This window comes from Dendrobates tinctorius, unplaced genomic scaffold (assembly GCF_039654945.1).
Source record: "Dendrobates tinctorius isolate UK_male_01 unplaced genomic scaffold, ASM3965494v1 ptg000457l, whole genome shotgun sequence".
In the NCBI taxonomy this organism is placed as follows: domain Eukaryota; kingdom Metazoa; phylum Chordata; class Amphibia; order Anura; family Dendrobatidae; genus Dendrobates; species Dendrobates tinctorius.
In genome coordinates this window covers 109508-129413 of record NW_027362119.1, presented here as the reverse complement: position 1 = coordinate 129413, position 19906 = coordinate 109508, and the positions used below count along the sequence as shown (strand labels likewise).

Below are 19906 nucleotides of genomic sequence, written 5' to 3'. Positions count from 1 at the left end.
CTTCAATGTTTAACCCACATGGATGAGACAGTCGGTATTGACAACAGAATCTAATGGGCATCGTGATGTAGAAAAAGGGATTTTTCAACAATAGATCTTGAGTACAAAATCTGTACATATTTCATCCCCTGATGTTTCCCCTTTTTATCTCCAGTAATTGTATTACTGGATCCTTTTATAATAATACATCGTCATCTTCTTCTCATTCAGGTCCCTACAGTATAGTATTCTTTCAGTGGAGATCTTCTTTATAAGAGAATTTTCCTGATTTGCCCCATCAAGGATGGATGAGGACAAGGACAAGATGGCGGAGAGGATATTACACCTCACCCTAGAGATCCTCTTCCGGCTTACTGGAGAGGTGAGAGATTCTGATGACGTCACATTACATCATTCTTATCTATGGGAATAACAGATGGACAGAATTGGAGAGGTGAGGACTCTGGAAATGTCTGTAGTGAGATTTATTAATGTGTCTCTCCATAACCAGGATTACACAGTAGTGAAGAAGACCTCTAGTGAGCGCTGTCAGGTCCCTGGGTCTGAAGGATGTGGAAGACCCCTGAGCCCAATTACGGGGCCTCCACCTCATCCCCTGATACACAAGGATATCAATGACCAGAAGATCCTAGAACTCACCTACAAGATGATTGAGCTGCTGACTGGAGAGGTGACACTGCTGGGAATGCTGGGAGATTATACAGTAATGCTATGAAGGGATCTGGGGGATGACGGTAACATTGTATGTGTCAGGTTCCTATAAGGTGTCAGGACATCACTGTCTATTTCTCCATGGAGGAGTGGGAGTACTTAGAAGGACACAAAGATCTGTACAAGAATGTCATGATGGAGGTTCCCCAGCCCCTCACATCACCAGGTAATAGACAGGACTAAATACACACGGCCTATAATTATCTGTATGTAAAGAATGAATTCAGTCCCTGTATGTTTCCTCCAGATCTATCCAGTAAGAGGACAACACCAGAGAGATGTCCCCGTCCTCTTCTTCCACAGGATCATCAGGTAGATGGAGAGAAGGTGTCATGAGATCTCCCCTATGATGTGTAGATGGCTGTGAAGGTCTTGTGCTCAGTCTTGTGTTATCCACCAGTATTATATGTTTTATACTTGTGTAATGAGAATGGTGGAGATGGCAGAATTAGAGCTGATCATAGATGTGACTTCTCCATCTGTCTGTGACGTTTACAATATTTGTTTCAGGGTGAAGATCTGACCCATATTAATACTACAGAGACATATGTGAGGAGTGATGAGGGGTGCAATGAGAAGATTCCTACAGATAAAGACCCAGGTGAGTAGTAACCATTAACTTCAGAGAAGTGACAGATTCTTCTCATTCACTGGCTGTCACTGCTTTATAGGTTTTATCAAGTGGTCACCATTCTGCCACTGTCCCCAATACTTCTACACCACAACACCTAATTTAACAACTGTCCCGCCGCCAAGTATAGTTACGCAATATTAACAGTCATATGATGCCATAGAGTATGACTTGATGTATTTTAACCATAACATTCACGGTGCTACCAGACCACCACGTCCGGTACAGTAAGATGAGAAGCGTTCCACCTGTCCCAAATCTTGTCAAATTTCCCTAAGCAGCCCCTGTTTTGATATAATGTTCGCTTGTACGGTATAATTGAATTTACCAATTCGATCTATGCTTTGGGAGAGGGATTTGCACCACCCATCCAACGTAATGCCAACGCCTTCCTAGCTAGAAAGAGAGTCTCACGTAGGAAAATCTTAACATAGTGTCCCCATATTTCCTCATCTAGAACCCCAAATAAGCAGACTAGTGGGTTAAGAGGAGCAGGGGTTTGTACTAGGGATGTCAACAACAATGTTGCCTCACTCCAGTAGGAGAGGATAATGGGGCAGCCCCATATCATATGCACAAAATTTGCTTCCGGCGAGCAACATCTCAAACAATCTGATGTTCGGGACCGACCCCTTTTGAAAAGCTGTGACAGAGTTAGATATGACTGGTGTATTATATATAACTGGGTCAATCTATTATTAAATGATGGGGACACCTTAATTGAAGATTCAAGAATCCTCCCAATTCTCACCTTGAGCATCAGGGATGAGACCCTCCCACCTTCCCTTAATTGACACTATAGCGGAGTTAGTTCCCACCGACAACATGTACGTGTATAAAGCAGAAATGAGACCCTGGGGACCTTGTGATTTAAGCATTCCTATTAAAGGGAAAGATGAGAGAATTTGGGTCGTACTCATATAACATAATTGCGACTGGAAAGCTGATCTGAGCTAAAGGTAGAGAAAAAATTGGGACCTCGGGACATTATATTAGATTGGATTTGTTTAGAGGACATTAGGACATTACCTTCATATAAATCCTTGATCGAGGAAACATTAAGTGAAATCCAGAAATCAGTGGACGGGTGGCCCAGCAACACCGGGAAATGAGTATTGTTCCATAGCAGCATTTCAGCTATAATATCCTCAAAGTGGATTACTTTTTTAATTTGTCTCCAAACTGACCACGGTAATTGAAGTAAAGGTAATAATCGAGGTACATTACGTTTATCTGCTTCTAGGAATGCCCAACGTGCAATCAACCTATGCAGCATGAGTTAGTTGCCTTACTGAGTGGGGGAGGTAATTATCGGGCATCCGTTTACTTAACCGCTTCATGACCCAGCCTATTTGGACCTTAATGACCTGACGATTTTTTGCAATTCTGACCAGTGTCCCTTTATGAGGTAATAACTCAGGAACGCTTCAACGGATCCTAGCGATTCTGAGATTGTTTTTTCGTGACATATTGGGCTTCATGTTAGTGGTAAATTTAGGTCGATAATTTTTTGCATTTATTTGTGAAAAAAACGGAAATTTGGCGAAAATTTCGCAATTTTCACATTTTGAATTTTTATTCCGTTAAACCAGAGAGTTATGTGACGCAAAATAGTTAATAAATAACATTTCCCACATGTCTACTTTACATCAGGACAATTTTGGAAACAAAATTTTTTTGGTTAGGAAGTTAAGTTAAAAGGGTGAAAAGTTGACCAGCGATTTCTCATTTTTACAAGAAAATTTACAAAACCATTTTTTTAGGGACCACCTCACATTTGAAGTCACTTTGAGGGGTCTATATGGCAGAAAATACCCAAAAGTGACACCATTCTAAAAACTGCACCCCTCAAGCTACTCAAAACTACATTCAAGAAGATTATTAACGCTTCAGGTGCTTCACAGCAGCTAAAGCAATGCGGAAGGAAAAAATGGACATTTTAATTTTTCCAACAAAAATTTTCCTTTAGCATCATTTTTTTCATTTTCACATGGGTATCAGGATAAAATGGATCCTAAAATTTGTTGGGCCATTTCTCCTGAGTACACCGATACCTCATATGTGGTTATAAACCACTGTTTGGGTGCACGGCAGGGCCCGGAAGGGAAGGAGCACCATTTGACTTTTTGAATGGAAAATATGCTGGAATATTTAGCGGACACCATGTAGAGTTTGGAGAGTCCTTGTGTGCCTAAACATTGGAGCTCCCCCACACGTGACCCCATTTTGGAAACCAGACCCTCCAACAAACTTATCTAGATGCATAGTGAGCACTTTGAACCCCCAGGTGCTTCGCAAATTGATCCGTAAAAAAGAAAAAGACCTTTTTTTCACAAAAATTTTCTTTTAGCCTTATGTGGTCATAAACCACTGGGCGCACGGCAGGGCCCGGAAGGGAAGGAGCACCATTTGACTTTTTGAATGGAAAATTAGCTCCAATCGTTAGCGGACACCATGTCGTGTTTGGAGAGGCCCTGTCTCCCTACACTTTGGAGCTCCCCCACAAATGACCCCATTTTGGAAACTAGACCCCCTAAGGAACTTATCTAGATGCATAGTGTGAACCCCAGGTGCTTTACAGAAGTGTATAACGGAGAGCCGTGAAAATAAAAATAATTTTATTTCCCTCAAAAAATGATTTTTTAGCCCGCTATTTTTTATTTTCACAATGGTAACAGGAGAAATTGGACCCCAAAAGTTGTTGTCCAGTTTGTCCTGAGTACACTGGTACCCCATATGTGGGGGGAACCACTGTTTGAGCACACGTCGGGGCTCGGAAGCGAAGTAGTGACGTTTTGAAATACCGACTGGTCTGCAGGCGTCATGTTAGGTTTGCAGAGCCTCTGATGTGCCTAAACAGTGGAAACCCCCCACATGTGACCCCATTTTGGAAACTAGACTCCCCCAGGAGCTTATCTAGATGTGTGGTGAGCACTTTGAACCCCCAAGTGCTTCACAGAAGTTTATAACGCAGAACCGTGAAAATAAAAAATCATTTTTTTTTTCACAAAAATAATTTTTTTTTTTTCACAAAAATAATTTTTTTTTTTCACAAAAATCATTTTTATAGCCCCGATATTTTATTTTCCCAAGGGTTTACAGGAGAAATTAGACCCCCAAAGTTGTTGTGCAATTTTTCCTGAGCACGCTGATAACCCATATGTGGGGGTGTTGTTTGGGCATACGTCGGGGCTCGGAATGGAGGGAGCACTGTTTGACTTTTTGAACGCAAAATTGGCTGGAATAAATCATGGTGCCATGTCGCGTTCTGAGACCCCGTGATGTGCCTAAACAGTCGAAACCCCTCAATTCAAACTCCAACTCTAACCCCAACACACCACTAACCCTAATCATAACCCTAACTACAACCCTAACCCCCAACACACTCCTAAACCTAATCCCAACTCTAACCCTAACCACAAGCCTAACCCTAATCTTAACCCTAATTCCAGCCCTAACCCTAAATGGAAAAAAATATTTTTTTATTTTATTGTTTGTGCCTGGCTATGGGGGTGATAAACGGGGGGTGCATTTACTTTTTTTTTTTTTCCATTTTGATCACTGAGAGTTTATCACAGTGATCAAAATGAAAAATGAATGGGCGGCCGGCAAATTCATGGGCGCCGCCATCTTGGACAATGGCAGGCGCACTGCGCATGCGCCCGCCATTTTGCAAGATGGCGGCACCCGTTATCCGGACAGCGGAACACTGGGAGCCACAGCAGGACATTGGAGGTATCGGGGGGGGGAATCGGAAGGTGGGGCGGAGTGATAGGAAGGGGAGGGGGAGCAGATGATGACGGCGGCAACCGATCGCCGCCGTCCATCGGTGGCGGGGGCCGATCGGCCCCGCCAGTCGGTGTGGGAGGGGTCGGGTGTCGGTGTCCAGCCATGGCCGATGCTATTGCAGCATCGGCCATGGCTGGATTGTAATATTTCACGAAATTTCATTGGTGAAATATTACAAATCGCTCTGATTGGCTGTTTCACTTTTAACAGCCAATCAGAGTGATCGTAGGCACGTGGGGGCTAAGCCATGCCCCCTGGGATTAACCATAGTGTCCTCTCTGTGCGGGTCGGGTGACCTTTCAGTGACCCCGGTCACCCGACCCGCAGGAGGGCGATTTATAGCATGACTCCTACGTAGGCGTCATGGGTCGTTTGGGCACGACTTTTCATGACACCTACGTAGGCGTCATGGGTCGTGAAGGGGTTAAAGCCTTAATCTGTCCGGCCAGATAATATAAATAGAAATCCGGTAATGCCGCTCCCTGCATCTGTTTAGGCCTCTGTAGAGTGTAAAGTTTAAGCTTGGGTCTGGTTTTCCCCCATATAAAAGATATGGTCAGGAAATTTAAGTTTGTAAAGAAGGATTTAAGAATCAACACCGCACTATGCTGTAGGGAGTAGCTAAGCTTAGGAAGTAAAATCATCTTAATTAGATTTATATGGCCGGCTACAGATAACGGAAGCTTACCCCACCAGGCAAATTTAAGTTTGACTAGTTCCAGTAATGGAATGATATTGAATTGTAGGTCGAGCTCACTATTTTTAGATAAATTAATTCCTAAATATTTAAAATGAGAAACCATAGGCAACAAAGATAAGGTATCAAGGTGGGCCATTGGGCTATGGGATCAGGATAATAGGGCGGACTTATCCCAATTAATATATAATCCTGAGCATTTACTAAATTTATCTATAGTAGTAATCACATGTGGGAGCGTCTCTTCTGCCCTGTCCATGAATAACAGCATGTCATCAGCTTATAAGCCAATAGTGTCTAGGCGATCATCTATGCTTATATCCCTGATATTTGGAGAGGATCTTAAACATATTGCTAGTGCCTCGATCACAAGGGCAACGAGGGCCAGGGAGAGGGGGCACCCCTGACGCATTTCCCCAGATAGAGAAAACTATTCAGATACAGAATTATTTATAATTATACGAGCTTTAGGTTTCGCATATATTGCACCAATCCACTTTTGAAATCTAGCACCAAAACCATATCTCCATAAACATGCAAACAAGAAAGGCCATTCAAGGCAGTCGAAGGCTTTAGTCACATCCAACGACGCCAGAGCCCAATTATTGTCCGGCACCAAAGAACGATATTGAATTACCAATTGGACCCATCTGACAATAATAGAAGTGCTCTTACCAGGCATGAGACCAGTCTGGTCAGGGTATATAAGATTCAGTATAGCAGAGTTCAGTCTAAAGGCCAGAACCTTGGTAAAAATTTTATAATCTACATTAACAAGCGATATGGGGCGATAAGATCAACACTCAAGGGGGTCCTTCCCTTCTTTCTTAAGTATAATAATATTTGCTTCATAAAAGGAGTCTGGCAGATATTCCCCTTCCCAAATCCCCCGATACACCCTCAAAAGAAGTGGTGCCACTATATCCCTATATTTTCTGTATGTTTCAATAGGGAACCCATCTGGTCCAGGAGCCTACCCAGAGGCCATATCCATCATGGCACCTTCTATTTCCTCCATAGTGAAATCAGCATCTAAAAAGGCCTGCTGAGTAGAACTCAGCGTGGGGAATTTTATGTCCGATAGTCCAGGCATTGTAGGATACCGAGACCACTCCTAGAACTGTACAGTATAATATTCTATAATAATCATAGAAACGGTGAAGTATATCCTCAGTTGAGGTCACTATTGAATTATCCAATTTCCAGATTTGGAGTATAGTATTAGATGTGTTATGTTGACGTACCAAAAAAAAAAATTTACTTGACTGGTTCCCCAGTTCAAAATAGGACTGACGGGTAAAAAATAGTTTGCGTTTAGATTTAGTGTCCATGTATTGGGTGTTTAACCTCTGGGAAGTCAGCCATGCAATTTTTTCATGACATATTGTACTTTGTAATATTGGTAAAATTTCTTCGGTATGACTTGTGTTTGTGAAAAAAACAGAAATTTGGCAAAAATTTCACAATTTTCCAAATTTGAATTTTCATGCCCTTAAATCACAGAGATATGTCACACAAAATAGGTAATAACATTTCCCACATGTCTACTTTACATCAGCATAATTTTGGAACCATCATTTTTTTTGTTAGGAAGTTATAAGGGTTGAAAGTTGACCAGTGATTTTTTTTTTTTCATTTTTCCAATAAAATTTACAAAACCATCTTTTTAGGGATCACATAACGTTTGAAGTCACTTTGAGGGGTCTATATGATAGAAGATACTTAACCCCTTAACGACCGCCGATACGCCTTTTAACGGCGGCAGTTAAGGGTTCTTATGCCTCAGCGCCGCTTTTTAACGGAGCTGAGGAATATGGGTATAGTGCCCCCCAGAGTTGGAATTTCTCCATGGTCTTAGCTACCTGGGGTAGCTGAGACCCCAGAGAACATGATTCGGGTCAGTTATTGCCGACCCCTGTGTTGCGATTCCTGTTATTAATGGTAAAATTGTGACCGCAATAAAAAGTCAGATTTTCCATTTAATTTCTCTTTCGACTGATGTGATCGCACATCAGAGGAGAGAGAAATCGGGTCCCCCGAGCCCCCCACGTTACCTTATGTACCGGATTAATAGTCCCTCAGCCCCCCTCCTTCCTCGGGCAGAAAGAAAATGGTGGGTGCATGTGCGTGCACACGCCAAGGCCTGCCTGCCTGCACCCGACAGCCGATGAGAATTTTACCATTTGGCTATTTGGCTGCTGACTTTTGATTACTGTGACAGACCCTATCACAGTAATCAGAAGCCCCCAATATTAGTAAATATGGCAGCACTTGGGCTGGGCCTCTCTTTTCTCTCCTTGCAGTTGTTCTGGGAGAGAGAAGAGAGATACACGGCGTTCAAGCGCTTCCCTGTCAGAAATATAAAATAATAATTTCAGCCTCCGCAAACCCCATAAAACGTCCAATTACCCACCCTCAGTCTCCGTAATTTCCACATCCCCGTTGTAGGGGATTATAAAATTTGTTTATATTTTTTATAATTTATTTTTTGTATTTTTAGAATTTTTTGCAGTTAGGGTTATTAGGTTAGGGCTACACGTATTAGGGTTAGGGTTACGCGTATTGGGGTTAGGCAGTAAAAAAATACTAGTGTTGGATTAGAGTTAGTTTTTTGTTAGGCAAAAAAAAAAAATGGCCCGCAGAATATTTAGCGCGGAGCAAGCGTACAACCTGCTTTGCTCCGGCTGCTCCAGCAGTGAAATGAAATCTGCCTCTTGAAGTAGAGAAGTTTTCATGCAGTGATGACGACTCTTCCTCCACAGGATCCCCCAGCCTGATGGTAGAGGAGTCGGTCGTCACTGCTGAAGCTAGAGAGGCAGAACCAAGCCATCTTTTTTATAGCGTTTTATTCTTTGTTCGACAATATGATGATAAAGCATTGTTTTTTGCCTTGTTTTTTATTTGAGGTGTTCACTAAAGGGGTAACTATTGGGACAGTTTTATAGGATGGGTTGTTGAGGACAAGGCGATACCAAATATGTGTAATATTTATTTATAGATACAATATCTTTTGATATTTTTTTTACTATTTTTTTTATTTTTTTAAAAATATAAAATGTTTACAATTTTTAAAAAAAATTGACTTATTTTTTAACTTTTTTTTTTACTTCATCCCACTATGGGACTATCAGTTTTTGCAGGCTGATCGCTTGTATAGTATGGGGATACAGCAACATCTCCATACAATGCAAACTGTCAGCTCTGCATTGACAGAGAAAGTGGCTTATCATGCACTGCACATGATCAAGCAATTTTCTTAGCTCTGGTCACCATGGCAACGATTGGGACCCCGCACCACCCACGGGGTCTCCGATCCAAAGGCAGACGGGCTGTCATCCCTCTGCCGGCTCCCGGAATGTTGCAATTGCTTTCAATCGATCACAGCATTCAGGGGTTAAAGTGCAGGCAGCGGTGCATGACTGCTCCTGGCACTTAGTGCCAGGTGTCAGCTGTCAGAATCAGCTGACACCCGGTGGCGATCGCCCGCACACAGCCCGTGTGCACGGGCAATTGCAATGAAATAATAATCCGTCCATGGTCAAATGGGCCCAAGGCACAGGGACGTATTATGACATCAGATGTCAGAAAGGGGTTAATCTGCAAATTGAAATGACACGTGAAATATGTGCTGACAACTTAGAAAGTCATTAGAACAATAATATTACCCATAAGGGTGATCTCTAGGTAAAAGGAGAGGGTAATGATGCGGTTGCCTACCTAGAATCCTGACCTCTTTTTTTTTTTTTTTTTTTTTTTTTTTTTTTTTTTTTTATTCTACTTTCTCTACTTTCCATACTTCTGTTTTATTATTATTATTATTATTATTATTATTATTATTATTATTATTATTATTATTATTTATATAGCACCATTGATTCCATGTTGTTGTACATGAGGACGGGTTCCATAGAAAATACAGATATCGCTTATGGTAAACAAAGTAATAATGACCGACTGGTACACAGAAAAGAAGACCCTGCCTTTGCGGGCTTACATACCACAGGATTGTAGGAAGGAGACGGTAGGTTGTGGGAGTTGCAGCAGCTCCAGTGTTGGTGAGGAGGCAGTGGGGTCATTTCAGGCTGTAAGCTTTATTGAAGAGGTTCGTTTTCAAATTTCATCTGAAGGATTTGAATGTGGTGGATATTCGGACGTGTTAGGGCACAGAATTCCAGAGGATGGGGGGATATTCGGAATAAGTCTTGGAGGTGATTGAGTGAGGAACAAATAAGTGAATGAATAATGTGAACTGGCGCACTGCTAATACCTCAATGAATATAGGGCGGAGGTGCAAACCAGTGGTCAATACATGAATTCAAAACAAAAAAGAAAAAAAGCAGACCACTGATAGGAATGCACACTGCCAGTATATCATAAAAAGAGATGACTTTATTGATAACAAATGATTAAAAACATTAAAAAAACACCGTGAAAACCGTATAGGTCCTGTGCACACTATAAGTATTAGAAAGATAGTACAAATAACAGCTCCATAGTAAAAAGCCAAGTAAGAAACAAATACAATCATATAAATGGCAATTCATTTAACTATGCAGGAGATTTCAAACAGACATAAATGGTCACTAGATAAAGAGCTGCATAATAAACCCCCCCATGGAAAAGCAGACCACTATAACAGCTACAGAGGCCTCTGCGCCTTGTGCTCACCATCTGGTCTCCCATGGCTCCATTTATGGCATGTATATAACGGACTCATTCTGAATGTTCAAGGGACCGCTACCCTTATGTCTGGCCTTGTGCCTTCTTTTTGTGTGGATGCTTTCATCTTAGCATTTTTTTATTTATTTTTTTTCTCGGCCATTTGTATGTGCTTTTGCACTCTTACAGATTGATATATTTGGCCGCTGCATTGGCTTCATTGGCATACTCATTTCAGCATGCTATGGTGTGCATTCCTTTCTCCAGGCCGATTTATGCCTGTAGCTGTTTGGTGAGGTATAGTGGTCCGCTTTTCCATGGGGGGTTTATTATGCAGCTCTTTATCTAGTGACCATTTATGTCTGTTTGAAATCTCCTGCATAGTTAAATGAATTGCCATTTATATGATTTTATTTGATTCTTACTTGGCTTTTTCTTATGGAGCTGTTATTTGTACTATCTTTCTAATACTTATAGTGTGCACAGGACCTATGCGGTTTTCACTGTGTTTTTTTTTTTTTTATGTTTTTAATCATTTGTTATCAATAAAGTCATCTCTTTTTATGATATACTGGCAGTGTGCATTCCTATCAGGAACAACTAAGTGTGAAGGAGAGATGGAAGTCTTGGGAGGACCAGAGGATGCGTGAGTGAAGATATTGGGAGATTTCTTTGGAGATATACGGAGCAGACAGGTTATGGATACGCTGAGGAATTGGGAGCCAGGGAAGAGATGTGCAGAGGGGAGTAGCGAGGGGAGAGATGAATTATTCAGGCAGCAGAGTTAAGGATGGACTGGAGAGGTGCAAGAGTGTTAGCAGGGAGGCCACATTAGAGGATGTTGCAGTAGTAAAGGCAGGAGATGATGAGAGCATGCACAAGCATTTTAGAAGATTGAGGTTTGAAGAAAAGACGGATTCTGGAAATATTTTTGAGCTGGAGGAGACAGGAGGCAAAAGAGCTTGGGTGCATGGTTTGAATGACAGGGCAGAGTCAAGGTTTACTCAAAGGCAGTGTATTTCGGGTACGGGGAAAGCATGATATAATTTATTGTGATAGATCAGATAAGGAAGATATGTGGGATGGAGGAAAGATGATGAGTTCAGATTTGTCCAATTTGAGTTTGAGGAAGCGAGAGGTGGATATGGCTGATAGACACTCTGGAATTCTGGACAGCAGAGAGGTGACGTCTGAGCTAGAGATGTAAATCTGAGTGTCATCAGCCAATAGATAGCACTGGAAGCCATGGGATTTTGAGTTGTCCCAGGCCAAGGGTATAAATTTAGAAGAGTAGGGGGTCCTAGCACAGAGCCTTGGGAGACTCCAACAGAGAGAGTACGGGATGAGGAGGTAGTGTGGGAGTGGGATATGCTGAACGTGTGGTTGGAAAGGTGTGAGGTGATCCAGGAAAGGACGAGGTCTTTGGTGCCAAAGGAAGAGAGGATCTGTAGTAGGAGGCAGTGCTTAACTGTGCCAAAGGCAGAGACAGGTCTAGGAGTATAGAGAATTGTCTGTTTGCTTTGGCTGTAAGTAGGTCGTTAGTAATTTTAGTCAGGGCAGTTTCAGTGCAATAATTAGGACGGAAACCAGATTGTAGATTGTTGAAGGGCAAGTTAGATGAAAGGAGGGAGGAAAGATCAGCGTAGACATGTTGCTCAAGGAGATGGGAAGCAAATGGAAGCATCGATATGGGGCGATAGCTTGACATAGCGGTCGGGTCAAGGGTTGGCTTTTTGAGGATAGGCGTGATTGTGGCATGTTTGAACGCAGAAGGCAAGGTACCAAAAGTTAGATATAGGTTGAAGAGATGGGTTAGGGATGGAATAAGTGTGATGGTGAGGTTGGGTAGGAGTTGGGATGGGGTAAAGTGCAAAAGTGGTGAGGTGTAATTTGGAGAGAAGATTCAGCTCCTGTTCAGTTATGGGAGAGGGGCAGTGGTCTGGTATAGAAATGGTTGTGGTGGTTGAACAATAAATACTTGCCTTGTTTGGTCAATCTTATTTTTGAAGTGTCTGGCAAAGTCCTCAGCAGAAATGAGGTAGGTCGAAGTGGGCAGAGGAGGAAGTTAAAGTGGTGAATAACGATGTGGCGTTGTAGGATAATGAAGATATCGGGGTTGTGAAGGTGAGGGCAGATTTGAAAGCGAGTGTTGCTTGTTTTAATGCAGTGAAATCATCTCCTCCAATGCCGCTCTGCAACTCTAGACACTTGCCGAAGCTTTTTAGTGAGGTTATTGTGCCCAGGTTGTCTCTTGATTTGTCGCACTCTGGCATGCACAAGAGTGGTGACCGCGTCCATAGCTGATGCGCGAGTGGCATTGTAGAAAGCAGTGGCACTGTGTGTGTCATGGAGTAAGGATATGGACGCCAGTGGTAGAATAGAGTCAGAGAGTCTGTGGGTGTCTATATGTGTGAGGTTTCTGCAGAGGTGCGCTAGTTGCTGGACATGGTGACAGGTGAGCAGGACAGGGATGCAAAAGTGAATAGATGGTGGTCAGAGGGAGAGAGGGGTTGTGAAGTTAGATAGGGAGCAGAGATGGGTGAAGATCAGGTCTAATTTATGTCCGTCTGTGTGGGTGGCTGAGGAGGACCACTGAGGAAGTCCAAAAGATGAAGTAACGATAGGAGTTTGGCTGTTTGTGCTCATATGATGGATGCAAACTAAAATGTTTCTATACAAATGCACAAAGAATGGGCAACAAACAAGGGGAATTGGAACTACTAATACAGGATAAGAAATGATGTCATTGGAATCACTGAAACTTTGTGGGACAATACACATAATTGGAATCCAAGGCTAGAAGCATACAACTTATTTGCAAGAAACAGACTTGATAAACGAGGAGGACGTGTTGCATTGTATGTTAGAAAAGCATATATCTGCACAGAAATTGAAGCTTCAGAGACTGGGAGTTCTGTGAAAACTGTTTGGGTAAGAATACAAGGAGAGAACAACAGAAAGGACACCATTGTAGGCATTTACTACAGCCCACCTGTGCAAACTGAGGATCTGGATGAACTCTTTATGCATCAAGTGGCCAAGTTGTTAAAAACAATGACATGGTGGTCATGGGAGATTTCAACTATCTAGACATTTGTTGGGAATCTCCCTCAGGCAAAACTAGCAGGTCAAGCAAATTCTTATCCTCTCTTGCTGACTACTTTATCTTCCAAAAGGTAGGGGAGAAAACAAGGGGATCTGCTACCTTGGATCTAATCCTTATAAACAGGGAGGAAATGGTTGAGGAGGTAAGAGTGGCTGGGACCCTAGGAGGTAGCGACCATGCTATTTTAGAATTTTGGATAACTAGAGAAGAAGACCTGTGAAGTCTCAGACTTCAAGGTTAGATTTCAGAAAGGCATATTTTAAGGGACTCAGAAAGAGAATCGTAGGGATCCTATGGCTGGATATCCTAAGGGACAAAAATGTCTAGGAAGGATGAGAAATCTTGAAAAATGAGATTCTCAAAGCACAATCATTAACAATTCCGAAAAGAGGGAAGAATAGGAAGCATTTAAGGAAACCAGGATGGATGAACACAGAACTTAAACACATGCTAAAAAGAGTGAAATGTTTATCAAATGGAAAGAGGGAGGCATAACTAAAGAAGAATATAATTCTGTCTGCAGAACCTGCAGGGCATGAATCGAATTATCTAAAGCTGACAATGAATTAAGGCTTGCAAGAGACATCAAAAGCAATAAAAAAGGATTTTGGGGATATATCAAAAGTAAAAGAGAAGTCAAAGATGCTATAGGATTTTTACATGATGAAAATGATGAAATGATAAGAAAGGATGTTGAGAAGGCCGAGCTTTTACATTCCTACTTTGCATCTGTTTTCTCTCAGAAAGGAAATGTAACATCAACTGATCTGCACTGTCCTATTAAAGAAATAGGAGAATCCAGGATATCTCTAAACAGAAAGATATTGAGGAAACCCTTAGCTAACATAAATGAATTCAAATCTCCATGTTCAGATGAATTACACCCCAGAGTACTGAAGGAGATAGCAGAACAAGTTTTTGAACCACTCTCCATAATCTTTGAAAACTCTTGGAGAACAGGAGAATTCACAGAAGACTGGAGAAGAGAAAATGTTGTTCCCATCTTCAAAAAGAGGAAGAAGGTGGACCCAGGGAACTATAGGCCAGTGAGTCTGACTTCTATACCAGGAAAGATCTTTGAACAAATGAGTCAGCATGGGTTTGTAACTAAGTCATGTCAGATTAACTTAGTTTCGTTCTATGACAGAATCACTGACTGATCATGGAAATTCTGTAGATATAGTATATCTTACTTTCTCAAATGCTTTGCTGAAGTTATCTGATGCAATCCTTATTGAAAAAAATGACTAGGTATGGAATGGACAAGGCAACTGTTAGGAGGATTCATAACTGGCTTTGTGATCGGACCCAAAGAGTGTTCATAAATGGCTGCACATCCAGTTGGAAGAATGTCTCAATTGGGGTACCACAGGGCTCTGTCCTGGGCCCTGTATTGTTCAACATCTTTAGCAATGATTTAGATTAAGGAATTGAGGGTAAACTGATTATATTTGTTGATGACACAAAGCTAGGAGGGATAGCTAATACTAGAGAAGAGAGAGGATTCAAAAAGATATACTGTACATAAACTGGAGAAGTGGGCAGCAGCTAACAGAATGGTTTTTAACAGGGAAAATGCAAAGCACTACATCTGGGCAATAAAAATGAAAAAAGAATATGCAGAATGGGAGGAATAGGGCTAAGCAACAGCACATGTGAAAAAGACTTGGGTATACTATTAGATCACAGACTGAACATGAGTCAACAGTGTGATTCAGCAGCAAAAAAGGCTAAATTCTGGGAGGTATTAACAGAAGCATACAGTCTAGATAATGTGAAGTCATTATTGCCCTCTACTCCTCTTTGGTCAGACCTCATCTGGAATGCTGTGTCCAGGTTTGGGCACCACATTTTAAAAAAGACATCAGCAAACTGGAGCAAGTTCAGAGAAGAGCGGCCAGAATGGTGACTGGTCTGCATACCATGTCCTATGAGGAACGGTTACAGGATTTGGGAATATTTAGCTTGCAAAATACAAGACTGAGAGGAGACTTAATAGCTGTCTACAAATATCTCAAGGGCTGTCACATTGTAGAAGGATCCTCTTTATTCTCATTTGGACAAGGAAAGACTACTGTAGAAGCAATGGGATGAAACTGAATGGGAGAAGACACAGATTAGATATTAGAAAAAACTTTTTGACAGGGTGATCAATGAGTGGAACAGGCTGCCACGAGAGGTGGCGAGTTCGCCTTCATTGGAAGTCTTCAAACAGAGGCTGCACAGATATTTGTCTGGGATGATTTAGTGAACCCTGCTATGAGCAGTGGGTTATCCATGAAAGGATATGTTCCCCCAAAATGAAAAGCCAGGGTGAAGAGTGAATAGAACATCTTATCTGGAAAGAAAATGGAATCCTCTAATCCTACTTGTGTGACAATGTGAGGTGATCAGCGTGGTGAAGCAGGCTTGTTTGGAGAGGCGTAGAGCAGAGTTATATGTTTGAGCATAATGAATAAAGTCTTTTGAGGAAGTGATTTACTTTTCTACAGCACACTTAAGGTATGTTCCCATGGTCAGTAAACGCTGCAAGTTGGATGTTGCATGCATCTGCAGCGTCCAACCCACAGCAGCCAGATTTTACAGCATAGTGGATGGGATTTCATGAAATCCCATCTCCACTATGCGTGCACGGACACCTCTGGCTTCCCTGTGTAGACGCACATGCGTTGTGTCTTTCCAGACCCCGCAGCATTTCTATTTATCTTGCAGAGACGCTCAGTCTCCACAAGATAAATATCACCGTCCAATGTATAGGGCGCAGTGTTTCCGCACGATTCAATGAACACATGCGGAATCACCTGAATTCAAAAGCCGGCAGCGCTTTGGACGGAGCGGACATGTGCTGCGTCCAAAGCGATGCCTAATACTGACTGTGGGAACATACCCTTAAAGAACCACTAAAGAAAATGTGTTTTCAGCTCATGCCAAAGAATCGCGATTTGGAGATTTACACAGAAACCCCAATGTAAGCGCTCAGTGGAGAAAGCAGGATAAATGAGAACCTTATTCTGATTTTTGGGAGGTAGAATGAACATATAGAAAAATAGTCAAAATGTGGTCCTATTAATCTATGGAAGTATATGTTCAAATAAAATTAATCTTTATGGAGATAATACAAAACAAAAAAGCACTAATTTGTAAGAACAAATGAAAGAAGTCGGACTGCGTAGATGGCAAGTAAGTATAAATTTTGTTTTAGTCTTTAGTATTGTTAATCATTCATAATTCATTACAAGAAAGTTATTTTAGAAATTAGAGACCCATATAGAGAAAAGGTAGAATATGAATCCTATTTTAAACCTAGATAGACCTTTCTAACAAAAAAGATAGTATATTGTCTCTACCTAGTGACAAAATGTGTACATCCTGATACAAATATAAGTTTCCAATAAAATCATCTTAGTACGTGGGAAAAGTAGCCTGTAATACTATGGTTCACATCCATGGGACATTTAATGTGAAGTTCCAAAAGTAGAATAATAAAGTGCAAGTGCTTATAGACCAGTATTATATTTAATGGAGCAAACACATGTCCAAAATCATGGATCCAGCTTTGGATGAAATAATCATCTATGTAGTGTTCTCCAATATCATCTACAAAGGAAACCAGATATCCATGTGTCTGGGAGCGCAGACTTCCAAATACTACAGATTATAGAAAGTACAAGTGCTCGTAGTCAATCCTATATTTTCAAAGAACAGGCACAGAGCTGGGCATATAGGGATCAAAGTAGACGATTGAAAATAGTTGAGCATAAAGACACTTCAAGGGACAGATAAACACTTCATATTTACCAGATTAGACCCCGTGACGCGCGTTTTGCTTAGTGCTTCCTCTCACACCCTTTCGAAATGTTCAACCTTTAAATTTGTACTCCCTTAAAAAAGAAAATGATACCACACAAAACGGTTAATTATAAACATTTTCGGTGTTTCAACAACATCTTTACTATTTATTGTTAGAACACAAAAACTATTTTAATTTTTTTTTTTTTTTTTTTCCTCAATCACTCTTGAAATTACTTGGATGCGCCTGTATAGTACAAAATTGAACTCTTAGTATCAAAAAGTACATTCAGGAAGTTTGTTAACCCTTTAGGTGTAACACAATAACAAAAATGATTTTTTTTCCCCACTAAAAGTAATAGGAAGAAATAGACCCCGCAATTTTTCTTTAAACTTGTCATAAATCTGATAATACTGTATGTATTGTTGCACACTACTGTCTGGGCACATGGCAGGGCTCAGAGTGGAAGGAACGGCATTTCGGCTATGGTAATGCAGATTTTGCTGGAAAAATTTGCCAATACCATTTGCATATCAACTACAAGAACTACAGAACAGTAGAAAGCCCGATAAAGTGACTCCATTTCTCTAATGGAATTCATAGGAGTATTGACTATTTTGACACCACAGGCACTTTCTGGAAAACTAATGATAAAAGCAGAAAAAAGACAATCCGCACTGTGTGTGGTACATATATCACAAAAGCAGCAAGATTTAAGGACAAACCCACTTAATCTGTCCACTACAATAAATTAAAAGATTAAACTAAAAACTCACATTGAAGTGTGTACCTTAAGGATTAAGCTCCGAAGGGCTAATTAACATATGTGTTAAGATTAATGTCTCTATGCTGGACTGAGAAGGGTGTATTACCTTTTAGGCAGACATTTGGATAATGGCGCTGAAGTCCCAGAAACACTGTTTGGCAGACAGGAAATCCAGAGGAATAGCTCATAAACTTTCCAAAACGAAATAGTTGCTAAATTCTTGGCTCCAAATGAGCAGGATTACTGATAGACGTTGGTCACCGGCCGGGACAACGTCTCCTATCTGTAGCTCTGAAGCGGCCGCCTGTGTGGAATACAGACGCCGCGTTAGGGAAGCCTGCAAGGTGCAGAGATGCTGCAGGACCTTGCGTGACATCACAGTCACGTGATGAATCACGTGACAGGCTTGGGAGCACTATGGCGCGCTCAGGGGACTTGTTTGCTTATCCTATGCGTTTCAGAATCTCAGATTCCTTTCTCAGGGATAGCCCCATAGAGCACAGATCCTTCTTATATATCCTGCATCACTCTGAAGAGACTTTATACATTAAAAGCAAATAATTCGATTTCACTATTCAGACCGTTCGGGATCCGAGTATCCAATTCAAATATCCAACGGCTCTCTTCTCTGGACATCTGATGTATGAAATTACCTTTTCTCCAGCTTTTATTAACCACTTTGATCCCAGTAAATTTAATACCTTTTATGGAACCTCCATGATGTAACAAAAAATGGTTAGAAAGGGGGTGACTTGTAAACTTTTTGCAAATATTCTGCAAATGTTCTCCAATCCTAACATGGAGCGGACGTTTAGTGCGCCCTATATATAGTTTACCGCAAGGGCATGTAATGCAATATATCACCCCCATTGTGTTGCACGTGATAAAATCCTTAATCGTCACTTCTATTTATCCATTAAAAATGGTGAATTGCTTTCTCATGCCTAATTTCTTACAAGGAGCACATTTCCCACAGGGAAAAAAACCATGTGGGTAATACTGTGAATGGAGGCTTGAGATCGCTGTAGGATTTAAAATCGAAGGTGCTACTAAATTACCCAAATTATTAGCTCTTTTAAAGATAAACCTCGGATATGCTGGCAGCACTTCGACCATGGTCTTATCATTTTTCAATAACCTCCCGTGTTTAGTGACAATTTTTCTAAAAATATTACTATTAGCATTATATTGGGTGATAATTAGAATTTCCTCCATAATAGTGTTTTCGTTTTTTTTTTGTTTTGTGTCGAAGGAACTGTTCACGTGGTATATTCCCTACTGAGTCCTTAATGTTCTGCAGGGATTGAATATCGTAGCCCTTTTGAGAAAACTTTTTTGTTAAAATGGCAGCCTCATCATTATAATCTACCATCCTGGAACAGTTCCTATGAGCCCGTATAAATTGGCTCCTTGGAATGTTAGTGAGCCAACTTGGGAGGTGGCAACTGTCCAGGGATATATAATTATTAGAGTCCATCATCATTGATGATGTTGTTTTTATATGGTCTGGTGGACCTAGTCTATTGTTGTATTTTATTAATGAACTAAATAAAAATTGTTATTTTTTAAATTTTACGGCAACCACCAGTTTTAAAGAAGTAAATTTCTTAGATTTGAAGATTTTTGTAGATGGTAACACTATTCAGACAAAATTATTTCATAAACCTACGGACTCTAATAATTTTATATCCCTGGACGGTTGCCACCTCCCGAGTTGGCTCACTAACATTCCAAGGAGCCAATTTATACGGGCTCAT

At 41.1% G+C, this 19906-nt stretch overlaps 1 protein-coding gene across 1 annotated transcript in view; it reads left to right on the top strand.

Moving 5' to 3' along the window:
• LOC141077578 (uncharacterized) overlaps positions 1-19906 on the top strand; it is a 38522-nt gene that overhangs the window by 14203 nt on the left and 4413 nt on the right. The window contains exons 2-6 of the mRNA XM_073564567.1: positions 211-361; positions 491-670; positions 754-877; positions 959-1023; positions 1222-1312. Of these exons, the coding sequence (XP_073420668.1) occupies positions 284-361; positions 491-670; positions 754-877; positions 959-1023; positions 1222-1312 (538 nt within the window). The 5' untranslated portion in view covers positions 211-283. The remainder of the gene's footprint in view (positions 1-210; positions 362-490; positions 671-753; positions 878-958; positions 1024-1221; positions 1313-19906) is intronic.